This window comes from Anolis carolinensis, unplaced genomic scaffold (genome assembly GCF_035594765.1).
Source record: "Anolis carolinensis isolate JA03-04 unplaced genomic scaffold, rAnoCar3.1.pri scaffold_14, whole genome shotgun sequence".
In the NCBI taxonomy this organism is placed as follows: Eukaryota; Metazoa; Chordata; class Lepidosauria; order Squamata; family Dactyloidae; genus Anolis; species Anolis carolinensis.
This window is the reverse complement of record NW_026943825.1, coordinates 15,722,891-15,743,365: the sequence shown is the minus strand read 5'-3', so window position 1 is coordinate 15,743,365 and position 20,475 is coordinate 15,722,891. Positions and strand designations below refer to the sequence as shown.

General features: G+C 42.3%; 1 protein-coding gene across 1 annotated transcript in view; it reads right to left on the bottom strand.

Moving 5' to 3' along the window:
- Nucleotides 1–18,833, bottom strand: part of muc1 (mucin 1, cell surface associated) — a 26,505-nt gene extending 7,672 nt beyond the window's left edge. The window contains exons 1-12 of the mRNA XM_062964967.1: nt 18,623–18,833; nt 11,576–12,873; nt 11,267–11,340; nt 10,173–10,318; nt 8,557–8,918; nt 8,259–8,332; nt 6,248–6,393; nt 5,625–6,025; nt 2,553–2,623; nt 2,172–2,317; nt 926–1,062; nt 531–677 (exon numbers count right to left, since the gene is read on the bottom strand). Coding sequence (XP_062821037.1) covers nt 531–677; nt 926–1,062; nt 2,172–2,317; nt 2,553–2,623; nt 5,625–6,025; nt 6,248–6,393; nt 8,259–8,332; nt 8,557–8,918; nt 10,173–10,318; nt 11,267–11,340; nt 11,576–12,873; nt 18,623–18,677 — 3,057 coding nt within the window. The 5' untranslated portion in view covers nt 18,678–18,833. The remainder of the gene's footprint in view (nt 1–530; nt 678–925; nt 1,063–2,171; nt 2,318–2,552; nt 2,624–5,624; nt 6,026–6,247; nt 6,394–8,258; nt 8,333–8,556; nt 8,919–10,172; nt 10,319–11,266; nt 11,341–11,575; nt 12,874–18,622) is intronic.
- Nucleotides 18,834–20,475: the final 1,642 nt, after the last annotated feature.

The window sequence follows — 20,475 nt, the reverse complement described above, 5'->3', positions numbered from 1 at the left end:
TAAGTTTGGTGACTTATTTAATGTAGTCTGTGTCCTGGTAAGGAACAGAGAATCTGTGATTGTATATCACAGGGTGACTGTGGTTTAAAAGTAGTAGAAGAAGTTCTACCTACTTTAAGCAAAAGAAGTGACCTTTAGGGAGTTTGACTCACCTCATTCTAGTACTGCAACTGTTAATCAAAGTGCCTCTAAGTGAGAAACAGTTTTGTAACCACTAAGCTCTGTGCCTGAATAAACTTGTTATTGTTCCTCCAACATTTAACCCTCTGTCGCATATATTATAAACTGAGTTGCGTTACCATCTAAAGTGAATAAGAAGAAGAAAGAAAAAAAATATTTAAAAGGTCTCCTCTCTCAGTCTTTGGTGATTGCATTTTCGCAAAGTGGTGGCAGTCATTAATAAATTCTTTACAATTTGGTGGCAGCGTTATAAATCCTTTACAATTTGGTGGCAACGTTTAATTAGTACTTGACACAAGCCTTCCTGGATCTGGGGGTGTCCCAACAGGTCGGGGTTCCTGCTCACTCACCTCGTTGTACGGGTTCTGCTTGCTGCCGGGCGCCGCGTACCTCCCGTGGGTCTCATACGTGGGATACTCGTTCATGGGGTGGTAGGAGTCCCGAGTGCTGATGAGGTCCAGGTGGCCCCGGTGTCGCCGCCGGCACCAGTGGACGATCTGGGGTCAAGGGCAGAGGAAGGGTCAGGGGGGGATGCTCCGACGATGACGAGTCCGTGCGCTCCAGCGACGAGTCCACCACTTACCTGACGATTTCACCCCCAGAATCGGCGACCCAGAAGGGACGCGTAGGAAGAGCTAGTTAACGAGTCTGCCACTTACCTGACGATTGCACCCCCAGAATCGGCGACCCAGAAGGGACGCGTAGGAAGAGCCGGTTAGTAGTTAAACTAAGTAGTTAAACTCACCAGGTACAGCAAGGCTAGCAAGGCCAGGAAGAGGAGGATGGAGACCAGGACCAGGAGGGCGATGCCCCAGCCGGGGACGCCGTGCGAGTCGTCCGATTTCGTTGTGGATGGGACACTCGTGGAAAGGATTTCCGTGGCTGAAGGAGACACAGAGCAATTTCGTCAGTGGAGCAGGGATGCTCTCTCTCACTTCATCATTCAAACAGATGTGCAGACACATATCCAGCTCATCCCCCTTTAGCTGGTCAGGAAATACACAATCAAAACCCTCCTGACAGATGGCCATCCAGCAAGTATGTGGAGGAATGCAACTATAGAAGCAAAGACTCCAAGAGTTGTATGAGACCCCCAAAGGACATTCAGTCCAACCCCTTTATGCCCTGTCGGGAAGACACCATCCAATACTTCCCAACAGATGGCCATCCAGCCTCTTAATTAACAGGTATAGAAGGAAACTCTCCAAGAGTTGTATGAGACCCTCAAAGGACATTCAATCCAACCCCTTTATGCCCTGTCAGGAAGACACCATCCGATCCTTCCCGACAGATGGCCATCCAGACTCTTAATTAGCAGATATAGAAGGAAACTCTCCAAGAGTTGTATGAGACCCCCAAAGGACATGTAGTCCAAGTATTTTATGCCCTGTCAGGGAGACACTACCCAATCCCTCCCGACAGATGGCCACCAAGCCTCTTAATTAGCAGGGTTTTGGAGAAATACAGCTATAGAAACAAAGAGTTGGATGAGACCCCCAAAGGACATCCAGTCCAACCCCTTTACGCCCCAGAAGGAAGACACCATCTGATCCCTCCCGACAGATGGCCATCCAGCCTCTTAATTAGCAGGTTTGTGGAGAAATACAGCTATGGACTCCTATCGTTGGGTGTTGATGTTGCTCAAGCGCCTTTGCTCTGTTGCTGTGCGTGTGGAGCTTCTTACTTAGTGTTATTGTTATCTTACATTATCATTACTAATATTATTATTATTAATGTTAATTATATTGTTACATAGTATAATAGTAGTAAGAATAATAATGAGTTCCCTCAAAGCTTTTTCTAACTTTCGAAGCCTGATTTCGCTCCTTGGCGTTGCTCAAGCGCCTTTGCTCTGCTGCTGTGTTTGCGAAGCTTCTGCTCTGCTGGAACTGCTGCATTTTTGCTCCAGTTGTGTTTTACTGGGATTTTTTCCCCTCTCTTTCCTTTTTCAAGCCCCATAAAGAACATTGTCTTGATCCATCACCCTTCACCTTTGATGTCTGTCAACGTCAGGCCCTGGGCACTGTCCTTAGATGCTTCCCTCAGGCTTGTTTCCACTTGGCTTACAAACTCAGGCCTGGAGGTATGATCGTTCTTCCGGAAACGCACTTCAGAGTCCACCTTCACAGAGCCAGGGCTGTGGGACAGAAAGAGGAGAAATAGGAGAAATGTGGCTCCGGACGTCCTACCTCCATGCCCCAAACTCCCCAAGTAAACTATTATCTTAGGAGGCATTGCATCTGCAATATTAGGCACAATACAATAGATGCTTGTTCCTGCTCTTCCACTTGAAGTGAGCTACCATCCTTGCTCCAGGGTTTTAGGGTCCACACCATGGGACCTGTTGCAATTATTCTGCCCTTCTTTCATACCTGAAGGAATTTATATAGTATCCAAGATAATCTTTGCGATCCACAGAAGATGAGTTATACACTGCTTGGTACTGTGGAAAGAAAGGAAAGGCATGTTGAGTTTGCGGGTAATTTACTATTATTATTATTTTTAGAATCATAGAATATTATCAAGTTTTAGCCTATAGAACGAGGAATAGTACATGAATAGAAGAGTATAAAATAGGCAAAGAGGAGATAAAAGTAAATCTCTTTGTAGATGATATGGTGGAGTATTCAAGTTAGGAATAGAAGTCTTAGTAGTTAGAATGAGGAACAGTACATGAATAGAGGGATATAAAATAGGCGAAGAGGAGATAAAAGTAAATCTCTTTGAAGATGATATGGTGGAGTATTCGAATTAGGAATAGAAAATTAGTAGTTAGAATTAAGAATAGTACATGAATAGAGGGATATAAAATAGGCGAAGAGGAGATAAAAGTAAACCTTTTTGCAGGTGATATCATGGTGGATTATTCGAGTTAGGAATAGAAGTCGTAGTAGATGGAATGAGGAATAGTACATGAATAGAGGGATATAAAATAGGCGAAGAAGAGATAAAAGTAAACCTTTTTGCAGATGATATCATGGTGGAGTATTCGAGTTTGGAATAGAAGTCATAGTAGATGGAATGAGGAATAGTACATGAATAGAGGGATATAAAATAGGCGAAGAGGAGATAAAAGTAAACCTTTTTGCAGATGATATCATGGTGGATTATTCGAGTTAGGAATAGAAGTTGTAGTAGATGGAATGAGGAATAGTACATGAATAGAGGGATATAAAATAGGCGAAGAGGAGATAAAAGTAAACCTTTTTGCAGATGATATCATGGTGGATTATTCGAGTTAGGAATAGAAGTCGTAGTAGATGGAATGAGGAATAGTACATGAATAGTGGGATATAAAATAGGCGAAGAGGAGATAAAAGTAAACCTTTTTGCAGATGATATCATGGTGGATTATTCGAGTTAGGAATAGAAGTCGTAGTAGATGGAATGAGGAATAGTACATGAATAGAGGGATATAAAATAGGCGAAGAGGAGATAAAAGTAAACCTTTTTGCAGATGATATCATGGTGGATTATTCGAGTTAGGAATAGAAGTTGTAGTAGATGGAATGAGGAATAGTACATGAATAGAGGGATATAAAATAGGCGAAGAGGAGATAAAAGTAAACCTTTTTGCAGATGATATCATGGTGGATTATTCGAGTTAGGAATAGAAGTCGTAGTAGATGGAATGAGGAATAGTACATGAATAGAGGGATATAAAATAGGCGAAGAGGAGATAAAAGTAAACCTTTTTGCAGATGATATCATGGTGGATTATTCGAGTTAGGAATAGAAGTTGTAGTAGATGGAATGAGGAATAGTACATGAATAGAGGGATATAAAATAGGCGAAGAGGAGATAAAAGTAAACCTTTTTGCAGATGATATCATGGTGGATTATTCGAGTTAGGAATAGAAGTTGTAGTAGATGGAATGAGGAATAGTACATGAATAGAGGGATATAAAATAGGCGAAGAGGAGATAAAAGTAAACCTTTTTGCAGATGATATCATGGTGGATTATTCGAGTTAGGAATAGAAGTTGTAGTAGATGGAATGAGGAATAGTACATGAATAGAGGGATATAAAATAGGCGAAGAGGAGATAAAAGTAAACCTTTTTGCAGATGATATCATGGTGGATTATTCGAGTTAGGAATAGAAGTTGTAGTAGATGGAATGAGGAATAGTACATGAATAGAGGGATATAAAATAGGCGAAGAGGAGATAAAAGTAAACCTTTTTGCAGATGATATCATGGTGGAGTATTCGAGTTTGGAATAGAAGTCGTAGTAGATGGAATGAGGAATAGTACATGAATAGAGGGATATAAAATAGGCGAAGAGGAGATAAAAGTAAACCTTTTTGCAGATGATATCATGGTGGATTATTCGAGTTAGGAATAGAAGTTGTAGTAGATGGAATGAGGAATAGTACATGAATAGAGGGATATAAAATAGGTGAAGAGGAGATAAAAGTAAACCTTTTTGCAGATGATATCATGGTGGATTATTCGAGTTAGGAATAGAAGTTGTAGTAGATGGAATGAGGAATAGTACATGAATAGAGGGATATAAAATAGGTGAAGAGGAGATAAAAGTAAACCTTTTTGCAGATGATATCATGGTGGAGTATTCGAGTTTGGAATAGAAGTCGTAGTAGTTAGAACGAGGAATAGTATATGAATAGAGGGGTATAAAATAGGAGAAGAGGAGATAAAAGTAAACCTCTTTGTAGATGAGGTGGAGTATTTGAGTTAGGAATAGAAGTCTTAGTAGATAGAATGAGGAATGATACACGAATAGAGAGGTATAAAATAGATGAAAAGATTTGCTGGTGATTATTATTATTATTATTATTATTATTATTATTATTATTATGCAATATTATAGAGTTGGAAAGGTCCCCAAAGGGCTATCCTGCTAGGCAGGAAAAGCACAATCAAAGCTCTCCCAACAGATGGCCACCCAGCCCCTGTTTTATTAATACTAATACTGGAGTCACAGAATCCTAGACTTCGAAGAGATCCCCAAAGGGCATCCAGTCCACCTCCATTCTGCCAGGCAGGAAGGCACCATATAATCCCTCCCAACAGATGGCCATTCAGCCTCTGCTTAGGAACCTCCAGGGAAGGAGATGCCATCATCATCATCAATTATTATTATTATTATTATTATTATTATTATTATTAATAAAGAATCATAAAGTTGGAAGAGACCCCCTTCTGCCATGTAGGAAACACACAATCAAAGCACCCCTAAAAGATTTCCATCCAGACTGTTATTTGTATCCTGCTTTCTCTCTCCCGAAAAAGAAATTCAAAGCAGCTTGTCGCCATAAAACCAATACAATGCAATGTCAAACCCATACAAATATACACAATTATTAAAATAGAATTACCGGTAAATTATTTAAAAAAAATAATCGAGTGCCTGGAGCAAAAGGTAACATTGTGAGGGTGGCTGGGGCAAACGGCGGCTCTTTTTTGTGGGGTTAGGACTTACCATCTTGCCAATAATATCAGATAGGTCTTGGAACGGCTTGCTCTTTCGATCCTTCAATTCCACAGTGAAATTCCGGTTTGTGATGTGGTAAGTGAGGGAGAGCAGCACGACGGGTGTCGTGGTAGTCGTGGGAGCCTTGGTGGTCTCCTTGGTGCTGGACGGGGTAGACGGCGAGGTCGGCGAGGTGTCCTCGGGGGAGCTGTGGCTTTCCGTCGAAGTGTGGTCCTCTGGTGAGATGGACGGCTGCATTGGGGTCAGCGTGTCCTCAGACGGCTTGGGAGTGGTGGTCAAGCTGGATGGTGAGACGGTCAGGGAGGTGTCGCCGGTCCTGTGTGTTGCCTCTGTTGTGGTCGGCTTGGTTGTGGAGGGCCCCGTTGTAGGCGCCGTGGGGAGTCTGACCGCTGTAGTTGGGAGGAAGCTCAGATGTCACCTCAACTCCAAATCCCCATCAGACCTTCCCTGCAATGAATTCTGAATCCTCTACCTAATCTTGCCGAGGGGCAGGTGGCTTTGGAGGCCGTTCGGGTCTGAACGAGGCTTCTCCGGTTCCAGTGCTCCCCCAGCCCTAATGGCAGACCCCAACCTGGGCAAACCCACCCCGTCCTCATCGAGAGACCCTTCACCTTTGACGTCTGTCACGTTCAGGTCCCCGCGCTTCTCCTCACTTGCATTCTTCAGGCTGTATTCCAAATCGGTCAAAAACTCTTTGCTGAGGGTGCGATTGGTGGCCCGGTAGACCAGCACCGAGTTTACCACGATAGAGCCATTGCTAGGGATGGAAAGAAAGAGGGTGTAATGAAGTATGAATTTTTGATTTGCAGATGTTATGTTTCATTGTGTGTTTGTGTTTTAAAAGGGTGAGTATTACAGTTATTGCTTCTCTGCACTCAGAGGCTGGTTGCCATGGAGAAGTAGGCGAAGCCAACTGCCGTTTTATTTATTTATTTATTTATTTATTTTCCAAACTTATATGCCACCACTCCCCTAGGGCTCGGAGCGGCTTACAAGAACCGGCTAAAATCAACAATTTAAAAAACATCTTTAAAACATCTTTTGTTGAAGAAGTGCAGTGTTTAAAAAAAGGGTTTCAGTCTGTGCTCTGATGAGGCACAGGGAAGATTGATCCTAAGTTGAGGGGATCAAGGGAGACTCAATTGTTCATTTTGAGTCGGATTAAAATAAGTTTGGTGACTTATTTTATGTAGTCTGTGTCCTAGTAAGGAACAGAGAATCTGTGATCGTATATCACAGTGGCGACTACTGTTTAAGAGGGGCAGAGGATGAAGTTCTGACTATTTTAAGTTAAAGAAGTGACACTTTAGGGAGTTTGACTCTCTTCATTCTAGGATTGTAACTGTTAATGAAAGTGCCTCTAAGTGAGAATTGTAACCACTAAGCTCTGTGCCTGAATAAACTTGTTATTGTTCCTCCAACATCTAAGACTCTATCGCAGATATTATAAACTAAGTTACGCTACCATCTAAAGTGAAGAAAAAGAAAGCAAAAAAGTAAAAGGTCTCCTCTCTGAGTCTTTGGTGTCTGCATCTTCCCAAATTGGTGGCAGTAGTTATTAGCTCATTACAAATTGGTGGCAGCAGTGGGATAAAAAGATTCCCCCCTTGCCTGAAAGAACCTTAGACGTTCTTAGTCCTTTACAGAGGGAAGCAGGAGAATGAGGCTCCAAGGCTATCGAGTCCCAGGGCCCTTCCTTTGCCTGCTGGGGGTCCCAGGATCAGGCCCCTCGTCCACAAGAGAACCGAGTCTGAACGTGGGGTGCAGGGAGGCTGCTAACGCTGACAACCTCCAGCCAAACTTGTATAACATACAGCCCGCGGGCCGAATACGACCCGTACAAGGAGTTGGTGTTGCCTGTAAACTGCCCCCAGGAAGGAAAGAGGGATAAAAGGAAGGAAGGGAAGAGTGGAAAAGGGGAAAGGGGGAAGAGGAGAAGAGGGGAGAAAAAGAGGAACGAAAGAAAGAGGAAATAAACAAAGAAGAAAGAAAGAAAGAAAGAAAGAAAGAAAGAAAGAAAGGGATGAAAGAAAGAAAGGGACGAAAGAACGAAAAGAAAGGGAGGAAAGAAAGGGAGGAAAGAAAGAAGGAAAGAAAGAGAAAAGAGGGAGGAAGGAAAGAGGAAAGAAAGAAGGAAAGAAAGATGAAAGAGGAAAGAAAGGGAGGAAAGAAAGAAAGAAAGAGAGGAAAGGAAGGACGAAAAGGAAAGAAAAGAAAGGAAAGAAAGAAAGGGAAGGAGTGAAGGACCCGGAAATGAAAGGAAGAAGGAAGAAAGGTAGGAAAAATGGAGGGAAGGTGCAAAGGAAGGAAGGAAGAAGAAAAGGGAAGGAAGGAAGGAGGGAGAAAGTAAGAAAGAAAGGGAGGTAGGAAAAAGAGGGAAGGGAGAAAAGGAAGGGAGGGAGGAAAAAGAGGGGGGAAAGAAGAAAAAAGGTAGGGAGAGAGAAAATGAAAGGAAGGATGGAGGGTGAGAGAAAAGGAAGAAAGAAAAGCAGGAAACAGAGAGGGAAGGAATCCAGAAACCAGAATACGTGGCATAGTGGTTTGAACCCCATGGCAAGTCCCATTCCCGTGCCGTGGGTCCCACTGCCGTTGCCTTCGGCCCCATTCCCATCCATCCCATACCTGAAGGAGATCTCCCCGTATCTCACGAAGTCGCTATGGTCAAGGCACGTTGAGCAGTTGTAGATGTCATTATACTGTGGAAGGAAGGGAGAAGGACTGAGTGTGGAGTCGAGGATCCACGGACAGGCTGGGTTGGGGGTCTGCGCCCTCATCCAGTGACCTTTCGTGGGGTGAGGATGAGGAGGAAAGAGGGTTGGCACTTGCCAGTGGCCCTGAGTGGCCCAACACTTGCCACGCAAGAAGAGTCTCAGGAAAGGTCTCCGAATCCCACTGGCCATTTCCCGAAGGCATCACTCACCACTTCAATGACGGTCCGTCTCATGCTCTGGAACTTCTCACTGGCGGAATTATTCAATTCCTCAGTGAAGGTCCTGTTGATGATGTGGAAACTGAGGGAGACAAAGAGCAAAGGGGTTTCGGGGGGCTCCTTCGTGGTTTCAGTGATGTTCCGGCCGGGCTGAGAGGAGGTCGGGGAAGTGTTGTTGCTCGTTGTGGATGGCGAGGAAGTCGGTGAGGTCTCCTCAGAAGGGCTGGTGCTTCCAGACAGCGGGGTTGGGGTCAGGGTGGCCCCAGATGTTGTGGGAATGGTGGTCAGTCTGGATGATGAGGTGGTCGGAGTGGGTGACTTCGTTGTGGATGGCGTGGTCGTGCTGAAATTTGCTGTGATTAGGAAGAAGCTCAGATGTCACTGTGACTCCACATCCTCCATGAAACAATTAGCCAAAATGTACAAAATAGTTTCTGATAAGTGTTGGAAATGTAAAGAACAAGTTGGCTCCTTCTATCCTTCTTGTAAAGAAGCAACAAAGTTTTGGACGAAGATCCATGAAGAATCACAAAAGGTTTTCACGAGAAACTTTATACGAAAACCAGAGTTCTATCTATTAGGATTTACAGATTTAGACTTACAATGGACTGAACAAGAAGATAAACTTAGTTTTGGACGAAGATCCATGAAGAATCACAAAAGGTTTTAAGGAGAAACTTTATAAGAAAACCAGAGTTCTATCTATTAGGATTTACAGATTTAGACTTACAACTGACTGAACAAGAAGATAAACTTCTCACTTATATTACGACTTCCGCTAGAATTGTTTTTGCAATCAGTCCCACCAATTGAGGAGTGGGTGGAGAAGATAAGAGAAATAAAGGATATTTACAGCTAATAACACAATAAAAAATCATTAAAAAGAGAAATAAAGGATATCGACGAATTGACTTTTTTGTTGAAGAAAAATACAGGTAAGATAAGGAAAAGAACAAATTGGGACGATCTTCAGGACTATCTGGATAATTTGAGAAAATGAAGATTACGAGAGACAATTTTACAATTTTTTTCTGTAGTCAGAAAAAATATTATTGAATAATAAGAAAATATTATCCAAGAAGATGGAATGGAAGTCACATCTTCTTTTTTTGGGGTGTGGGTATCTATATATATAAAAGGGTAATGAAATTTCGGCCTAGGACAAAACAACTAAACTACACATCCCAGCAACACTAAACTTGGCAGCACAACCCCTCATCTATGCCTCTATGTTCATACAACAAAAAGAAAAGAAAAATAAAGTCCTAATTAGAGGGAGAGGAATAATTGTTTTTATCCGACCAACACCACCACACTAAGCCACAGCAACATGTGGCCGGGCACAGCTAGTATTTTTCTAGATTGTAGACTTTTATCTTTCTCTCTTCTTCCTACTTTTCTATACCTTCGTTGTTCTCTTTCGATGTAGTATAAAAAATTTAATAAAATTCTTTTTAAAAAAGAAAGAAAGAAAGAAACCTTCCTTGCAATGAATTCTGATCCCTCTCGCGACGGCCTTCGGCTGCTCTGGTTCCAACACTTTCCCGGTGCCGATGGCCACCCCCAACCTGGGCAACCCACCCCACCCTCATAGAGAGACCCTTCACCTTCGACGGCTGACACAGTCAGGTTCTGCAGACTCGACTCATTTGCATGCGTCAGGTTGCTTTCCACTCCATTCACAAACTCATGGCTGGTGGTGCGATTGTTGGCCCGGAACCGCAGCTCTGAGTCCACTGCCACGGAGCCATTTCTAGGGAAGGAAAGAAGAAGGAAACCAGAAGAGTGTGTCTCTACTCCCACTGGACCCTAGAGCCCTTCCTTTGCCTGATGGGAGTGCCGGGATCTGGCCCCTCATCCCCAAGAGAACCAAGTCCTGACTGTGGGATACTCAAAACTCCACTACTTTTGCACGGTGGCAGCTATATTTACTTATTTAATTATTTTCCGGCCTTTTCACCCCAAAGTAGACTCATGGCGGATCACGAAACACTTATGCAGTAAACATTACATTTCAGGAAGGAAGGAAGGAAGGAAGGAAGGAAGGAAGGAAGGAAGGAAGGAAGGAAGGAAGGAAGGAGCAAGGGAAGGAAGGAAGGAAGGAAGGAAGGAAGGAGAGAAGGAAGGAAGGAAGGAAGGAAAGAAAGAGCAAGGGAAGGAAGGAAGGAGAGAAGGAAGGAAGGAAGGAAGGAAGGAAGGAAGGAAGGAAGGAAGGAAGGAAGGAAGGAAGGAAGGAAGGAAGGAAAGAGCAAGGGAAGGAAGGAAGGAAGGAAAGAAGGAAGGGAGGAAGGAAGGAGAGAAGGAAGGAAGGAAGGAAAGAAAGAGCAAGGGAAGGAAGGAAGGAAGGAAGGAAGGAAGGAAGGAAGGAAGGAAGGAGAGAAGGAAGGAAGGAAGAAATAAAGGAAGGAAGGAAGGAAAGGAAAGGAAAGGAAAGGAAAGGAAAGGAAAGGAAAGGATGGAAGGAAGAAAGAAGGACAGGTAGGAAACGGAAAAGGGAAGGAATCCAGAAAGCATGATGTAGTGATTTGAACCTCGGACTCTGTCTCTGAACCCACTGGGTGCCTTTAGGGGAGTCCCACTCTCTCAGCCTCAGAGGAAGACAACGGCAACAATCCTAATTATTTGTTAGTTATACCTTACTTGGAAAGTGGGGGGCTAGAAAAGCTCTCTGTGGCCCCCAGAGGTTCCATCCACCCCTTACCTGAAGGAGATGATCCTGTATCCAAGGAAGTCCTCACGGTCCGGGCACCCGGAACAGTTGTAGATGGCTTGGTACTGTGGAAGGAAGGAAAGGAGGAGGTGGTGGGACTGAGTGTGGGGTGGTTCTCTGAACTCACTGCCTGGGATCTAAGGGCGGGTTGAGTTGGGGGTCACTGCCCACCCACATCGAATGACATTTTGGGGGGTAAGGATGTGGAAGAAACCGGAGTGGCCCTACGCATGCCACGTAGGAAGGGGCTCAAGTAAGCTCTCCGAATCCCACCGGCTCTTTCCCGAATGCAGCACTCACCATCTCCCCAATGGTCTTGTTCAGCGTCTTGAACTCCTCACTGGACTCATTCTTCAATTCTTTAGTGAAATTCCTGTTAGTGATGTGGAAACTGAGGGAGATCCCCACAGGGGGCTCTAGGGGAGTCGGCGTGGTGCTTTTGGAAGTCTCCTCCGTGGTTTTGGTGGTGGTCAGAGAGGTGTCCTCAGTCCCGGTGGACACCCTCATTGTGGTCACTGTGATCTCAGGAAGGCTTGAGTTGGTGGATGTCTCTGACACGGATGGAGTCGTCAACGTGTCCGTGGGTGTGGCGGACCCCTGACTTGTGGTCAGTGTATCATTGGATGTATTTGGAGTGGTACTATGGTTGGACAGAGCAGTGGTCAGGGTGGTCTCCTCAGTCATGCTTGACTGGGATGGAGTTGTTGACGTGTCCGTGGCTGCGGTGGGCCTGTGACTTGTGGTCAGTGTATCATTGGATGTATTTGGTGTGGCACTGTGGTTGGACGGAGAGGGCGTCGGGGTGGTCTCCTCAGTCATGTTTGGCCCAGATAGAGTTGTTGACATGTCCGTGGGTGCGGTGGGCCTGTGACTTGTGGTCACTGTGTCGTTGGATGTATTTGGAGTGGTACTATGGTTGGACGAAGTGGTGGTCAGGGTGGTCTCCTCAGTCATGCTTGACTGGGATGGAGTTGTTGACGTGTCCGTGGATGTGGTGGACCCATGACTTGTGGTCACTGTGTCGTTGGATGTATTTGGAGTGGTACTATGGTTGGACGGAGTGGTGGTCAGGGTGGTCTCCTCAGTCATGCTTGACTGGGACTGAGTTGTTGACATGTCCGTGGGTGTGGTGGGCCTGTGACTTGTGGTCACTGTGTCGTCGGATGTATTTGGAGTGGCACTATGGTTGGACAGAGTGGTGATCAGGGTGGTCTCCTCAGTCGTGATGGACACGTCCCTTGTGGTTGTTGTGGTAACGTCAGATGTGTTCAGTGTGGACGCTGTCGACGAAGTGACCTCAGTGGATGACCACGTTGTGTTCGTGGTGACCTCTGAGGACCTTGGAGTACTGCCATGCTTGGAAGTTGGGCTGATGGTTGTGATGGATGGCTGTGTTGCTGTTGAACTGAATTCCTTTGTCGTTTGGGGGCTTTCAGACATTGTCTTCACGGAGATGCTGGAGTTAGTTGTCGAGAGCGTCGTGGACGTAGATGAGCTGAATGTCGACGACGTCGTTGGGGTGTCATTGGATATCGACGTGTCATCATTGGATATTGAACTTATGGCTGATGAGTCCTCCACGCAAGATCCGAGCTCTGCTATAGTTGGGAGAAATCTCACATGTAACCCTATCTACTCTTCTCAACAACAGATAAAGCAAACTATAGACTCTCAGATTTTCGTAAACTTTCTCCACTTGGGACCCCTTTCTGCCCGAGACATTTTTTTACATGACCCCAAGTACAGTAGAGTCTCACTTATCCAACATAAACGGGCTGGCAGAATGTTGGATAAGCGAATATGTTGGATAATAAGGAGAGATTAAGGAAAAGCCTATTAAACATCCAATTAGGTTATGATTTTACAAATTAAGCACCAAAACATCATGTTATACAACAAATTTGACAGAAAAAGTAGTTCAAGACGCAGTAATGCTATGTAGTAATTACTGTATTTACAAATTTAGCACCTACAAAAATGGCTTGGATAATCCAGAGGCTTGGATAAGCGAGGCTTGGATAAGTGAGACTCTACTGTATTTACGAATTTAGCACCAAAATATCACGATATATTGAAAACATTGACTACAAAAATGGCTTGGATAATCCAGAGGCTTGGATAAGCAAGGCTTGGATAAGTGAGACTCTACTGTATTTACGAATTTAGCACCAAAATATCACGATATATTGAAAACATTGACTGCAAAAATGCTTTGGATAATCCAGAACGTTGGATAAGCGAGTGTTGGATAAGAGAGACTCTACTGTATTATCAAGAATTATAAATTAATAATAATAATAATATTAATAATAAAACATAATAGGTAGATAAAAGGCGTGTAGTAGAGAGAGATGTAGTAAAGTTGTAATGGAAACGTTAAAAAACTGATAAGAAATATGCTTAAAGATGTCCTTGATTTTTTTAAATTGTCGGATTGTATACAACATGATATGTTTAAGATATTGTAAAATGAGGAAAATGTAAACTTATACATTTTGACTGATAAATTAATTAAAAATAATAATAATAATAATAATAATAATAATAATAATAATAATAATAATAAATACATCACACAGTCCTAGACACTTGGGAAGTGTTCGACTTGTGATTTTGTGATACGAAATCCAGCATGTCTATCTTGTTTGCTGTGTCATAATAAAATAATAATAATAATAATAATAATAATAATAATAATAATAGAATCCTAGAGTTGGAAGAGATCCCAAGGGTTATCCAGTCCAACCCCCTTCTGTTAGGCAGGAAATACACAATCAAAACCCTCCAGACAGATGGCCATCCAGCCCTGGCTTGATGATAATAATAATAATAATAATAATAATAATAATAATAATAATAATAATAGAATCCTAGAGTTGGAAGAGATCCCAAGGGTTATCCAGTCCAACCCCCTTCTGTTAGGCAGGAAATACACAATCAAAACCCTCCAGACAGATGGCCATCCAGTCCTGGCTTGATGATGATGATAATAATAATAATAATAATAATAATAATAATAATAATAGAATCCTAGAGTTGGAAGAGATCCCAAGGGTTATCCAGTCCAACCCCCTTCTGTTAGGCAGGAAATACACAATCAAAACCCTCCTGACAGATGGCCATCCAGCTCTTGCTTGATAATAATAATAATAATAATAATAATAGAATCCTAGAGTTGGAAGAGATCCCAAGGGTTATCCAGTCCACCTCCCTTCTGTTAGGCAGGAAAGATTATTATTATACATAATCAAAACCCTCCTGAGAGATGGCCATCCAGCCCTTGCTTGATGATGATGATAATAATAATAATAATAATAATAATAATCATCTTTCATTTAAATCATTAATGGACAGATTTGGTATGTCTTGACCACTCTGTTGTGTTTCCTGAAAGCGGAGTCCCTTCTGTTTCCAAAACATAGGCTCCGAAAGGCCGAGGAAGGGAGGAACGAAGGAAGGAGGGAGGAAAAGAAAGAAAGAAAGAAAGAGAGAGAGAAGGAGGCAGGAGGCACTTCTGTTTTCCTCTTGCTTGTTATCAAGGTTTTCCCTACAGACCCGGGTGCATGAAATGAAACCTATTTTGCGTTTGCGGGAAATGGGTGGAGAGGGCTCGAAGCCACCGCCTCGTCCTCAAGAAGCTTCAAGCAAAATATTCGACAACTTGGGTTGGACTAGATGACCGATACGGTCTCTTCCAACTCTATTATACTCTATTAGGCTGAATTATAGCTATATATAATGCAGCTCACTACATGGAAGGGACCCCATAAGGTCATGTAGTCCAACCCCATTCTGCTAGGTACGAAAACCACAATCAAAGCAGCCCTGACAGATGGCCATCAAGTCCTTGCCTAGTAGTAAGGACTTGATCCTCCAATGCTAGGATTCTATTATTATTATTATTATTTTATTATGACACAGCAAACAAGATAGATATGCTGGATTTCATATTACAAAATCACAAGTCGAAAACTTCCCAAGTGTCTAGGACTGTGTGATGTATTATTATTATTATTATTATTATTATTATTATTATTATTATTATTATTATGACACAGCAAACAAGATAGATATGCTGGATTTCATATCACAAAATCACAAGTTGAACACTTCCCAAATGTTGTTGTTATTATTGTTATTGTTATTATTATTATTATTATTTTATTATGACACAGCAAACAAGATAGATATGCTGCATTTCGTATCACAAAATCACAAGTCGAAAACTTCCCAAGTGTCTAGGACTGTGTGATGTATTGTTATTATTATTATTATTTTATTATGACACAGCAAACAAGATGTATATGCTGGATTTCTTATCACAAAATCACAAGTTGAACACTTCCCAAATGTTGTTGTTGTTATTATTATTATTATTATTATTATTATTATTTTATTATTATGACACAGCAAACAAGATAGATATGCTGCATTTCGTATCACAAAATCACAAGTCGAACACTTCCCAAGGGTCTAGGACTATGTGATGTATTCTTCTTCTTCTTCTTCTTCTTCTTCTTCTTATTATTTTATTATGACATAGCAAACAAGATAGATATGTTGGATTCTGTATCACAAAATCACAAGTCAGACACTACCCAAGTGACTAGGACTGTGTGATGTATTATTATTATTATTATTATTATTATTTATTGTATGACACAGCAAACAAGATAGATATGCTGGATTTCGTATCACAAAATCACAAGTCGAACACTTCCCAAGTGTCTAGGACTGTGTGATGTATTATTATTATTTATTGTATGACACAGCAAACAAGATAGATATGCTGGATTTCGTATCACAAAATCACAAGTCAGACACTACCCAAGTGACTAGGACTGTGTGATGTATTATTATTATTATTATTATTATTATTATTATTATTATTATTATTATTATTTATTGTATGACACAGCAAACAAGATAGATATGCTGGATTTCGTCTCACAAAACCACAAGTCGAACACTTCCCAAGTGTCTAGGACTCTGTGATGTATTTTCGGATGATGCGTGCAAATCCCAATAGGGTGGCCTTTTGCAGTTATAATAATAATAATAATAATAATAATAATAATAATAATAATACATCACACAGTCCTAGACACTTGGGAAGTGTTCGACTTGTGATTTTATGATACGAAATCCAGCATATCTATCTTGTTTGCTGTGTCATAATAAAATAATAATAATAATAATAATAATAATAATAATAATAATAATAATAATAATAATAGAATACTCGAGTTCAAAGAGACGGCAAAGGAAATCCAGTCCACTCCCTTCTGCCAGGCAGGAAAGGCACAATTAAAACCTTCCCGATAGATGACCATCCAACTTCATAGACATTAACATGGAGACATGCAGCTATAGAATCAAAGCTTCCTACAGTTGGAAGGGACCCTAAAGGACATCCAACCTAGGCAGGAAAGGCACAATCAAAACCTTCCCGACAGATGGCCACCCAGCCTCATAGTCATTAGCAACAGGCCTATAGAATCAAATCCAGCCCCCTTCTGCTAAATAATAATGATAATAATAAGTCGCATTGACAAAAAACAACAGGAAAAACTCAGCCGCTCTCAGGACCTCAAGATTGAACTTCAAAGACTTTGGCAGAAACCAGTACAGGTGGTCCCGGTGGTGATGGGCACATTGGGTGCCGTGCCAAAAGATCTCAGCCGGCATTTGGAAACAATAGGCATTGACAAAATCACAATCTGCCAACTGCAAAAGGCCACCCGACTGGGATCTGCAAGCATCATCCGAAAATACATCACACAGTCCTAGACACTTGGGAAGTGTTCGACTTGTGATTTTGTGATACGAAACCCAGCATGTCTATCTTGTTTGCTGTGTCATAATAATAATAATAATAATAATAATAATAATAATAATAATAATAATAATACATCACACAGTCCTAGACACTTGGGAAGTGTTCGTCTTGTGATTTTGTGATACGAAACCCAGCATGTCTATCTTGTTTGCTGTGTCATAATAATAATAATAATAATAATAATAATAATAATAATAATACATCACACAGTCCTAGACACTTGGGAAGTGTTCGACTTGTGATTTTGTGATACGAAACCCAGCATGTCTATCTTGTTTGCTGTGTCATAATAATAATAATAATAATAATAATAATAATAATAATAATACATCACACAGTCCTAGACACTTGGGAAGTGTTCGACTTGTGATTTTGTGATACGAAACCCAGCATGTCTATCTTGTTTGCTGTGTCATAATAATAATAATAATAATAATAATAATAATAATAATAATAATAATAATACATCACACAGTCCTAGACACTTGGGAAGTGTTCGACTTGTGGTTTTGTGATACGAAACCCAGCATGTCTATCTTGTTTGCTGTGTCATAATAATAATAATAATAATAATAATAATAATAATAATAATAAATATACATCACACAGTCCTAGACACTTGGGAAGTGTTTGACTTGTGATTTTCTGATACGAAATCCAGCATGTCTATCTTGTTTGCTCTTTCATAATATAATAATAATAATAATAATAATAATAATAATAATAATAATAGAATCCTTGAGTTCAAAGAGACTCCAAAGGACATCCAGTCCAACTTCCTTCTGCCAGGCAGGAGAGGCAATATCCAATCCCTCCCGACAGATGGCCATCCAGCCAAATAGACATTAGCACATTCATGGAGAGACAGGGCTATAGAATCAAAGCCTCCTAAAGTTGGGACTCTAAAGGACATCTAACTCAGGCAGGAAAGGCACCATCTAAACCTTCCCGACAGATGACCATCCAGCCTTATCATCATTAACATGTCCATGGAGCCATGGAGTTGGAAGGGGACCCCCAAAGGACATCCAACCCAGGCAGGAAAGGCACCATCAAAACCTTCCCGACAGATGGCCACCCAGCCTCATAGTCATTAGCAACAGGGCTATAGAATCAAATCCAGCCCCCTTCTGCTAAATAATAATAATAATAATAATAATAATAATAATAATAATAATAGAATACTCGAGTTCAAAGAGACCCCAAAGGAAATCCAGTCCATTCCCTTCTGCCAGGCAGGAAAGACAATATTTGATCGCTCCCAACAGATGGCCATCTAACCTTATAGAAATTAGTGCATTCATGGAGAAATAGGGTTATAGAGTCAAATTTTCCTAGAGTAGGAAGGGAACCCCAAAGGACATCCAGTCCACCCCATTTCTGCTGGGCAGGAAAGGCAATATCCGATCCCTCCCGACAGATGTCCATCCCTGCTCCCTCTTCCTGAGAGCCTCCTTCCAGGTATCAGAAGGGGCTCCTGGCTTTCACCCCCGCGGACCCCTCCTCACCTGTGAGCAGGAAGGCCAAGGCCAGGGCGGTGGCCGCGCATAGAGAGTGGCCCATGGCGCAGATGATGGGACCTTGAGGCCTCTGTGGACACAGCTGCGCCACCGGACGCAGGGCTCAAGGGCGATGACAGCTGTTGCCGTGAGGTGGGGCTTTATAAGTGAAGCACACCTGAGCCCAGGTAAGGAGGGAGGGAGGGAGGGAGGCAAGGCCCGGCCCATCGAGGCTCTCCTATCCTGGCCAAAGGGACGGCCCAGAGGTGTTTGCTTTCTTGCTTCAGAGGTGTTTGCGTCTCTGTCCCTGGGGGCAAAAGGGCCATTGAAGCAAAGGAGGCACAGACCCACCCTAATAATAATAATAATAATAATAATAATAATAATAATAATAATAATGCTTTTTTATTGCCATGATCCCTCTGTCATCAATCTTACAAAAAACAAATCTCGGCTATCAAACATCTAAGAAATCTCACAAAATTTCGCATCTGATGTACATGGATGACCTGAAGCTGTATGGAAAAACGGAAACTGAAATCCAGTCTCTGACCAAAACTGCCCGAATTTTTGGCACTGATATCAGCATGAGTTTGGTTTGGACAAATGTTCGACAGTGGCATTGAAGAAGGGAAAAATCATTGAAAGTGAGGGCATCAATATGCCCAATGGCCAAACAATAAAGTGTCACCAACCAGAGACCTATAAATATCTGGGCATATAACAGCTGGACATAAAGCATGAACATGTGAAGACTGTGGTCAGTAAAGAATACACACAAAGGGTCAGAAAAATTCTCCAAAGCAAGCTCAATGGAGGCAACACCATCAAGGCCATAAACACCTGGGCCATACCTGTCATAAGATCTACTGCTGGCATCATAAACTGGACACAGATGGAACTGGACAATTTGGACAGAAAAACAAGAAAACTCATGACCATTTATCATGCACTGCACCCTCGCAGTGATGTTGACTGGCTATATCTGCCTAGAAGATCAGGGGGCAGAGGACTCTTACAAGTAAGACAAGCCGTCAAAGAAGAAGAACATGCCCTGGCAGAAGATGTAAAGCAAAGGGAAGAACCTGCTTTGATTGAAGTCCAAAATCAGAAACTTCTCAAAACACAGCAGACAAAAAATCAGTACAAGAAAACCGCACTACAAACTAGAGCAGAATCAGTACAAGAAAACCACACTACAAAGTAGAGCTGACAGCTGGCACAACAAAACATTGCATGGAAAGTTCCTTGACAAAATTGAAGGAAAAGCTGAGAAGGAGAAGACCTGGCTGTGGCTCACGAATGGGACCCTGAAGAAGGAGACAGAAGGCCTGATCCTTGCAGCCCAGGAGCAAGACATCAGCACAAAGGCCATTCAGGCCAAGATTGAAAAATCAGCTGATGACCCAAAATGCAGACTGTGCAAGGAAACCGACGAAACCATGGATCATATCCTCAGGTGCTGTAAGAAAATTGCACAGACAGACTACAAACAGAGGCACAACTAAGTGGCCCAAATGATCCATTGGAACTTATGCCTCAAGTACCACCTCCCAGCAGCAAAGAACTGGTGGGATCACAAACCTGCAAAAGTATTGGAAAATGAGCACGCAAAGAGACTGTGGGACTTCCGAATCCAGACTGACAAAGTTCTGGAACACAACACACCAGACATCACAGTTGTGGAAAGGAAAAAGGTTTGGATCAGAGATGTGTGTCAATTTTGGTCCAGATCCATCGTCACTTGGATTCACAGTGCTCTCTGGATCCAGGTGAACTACAACTCCCATAAACCAAGCAAGAGGCACGCCTGGGATCTAGTCCCATAACAACGGCTGCACCCTAGACCTCAATGTGCTTTT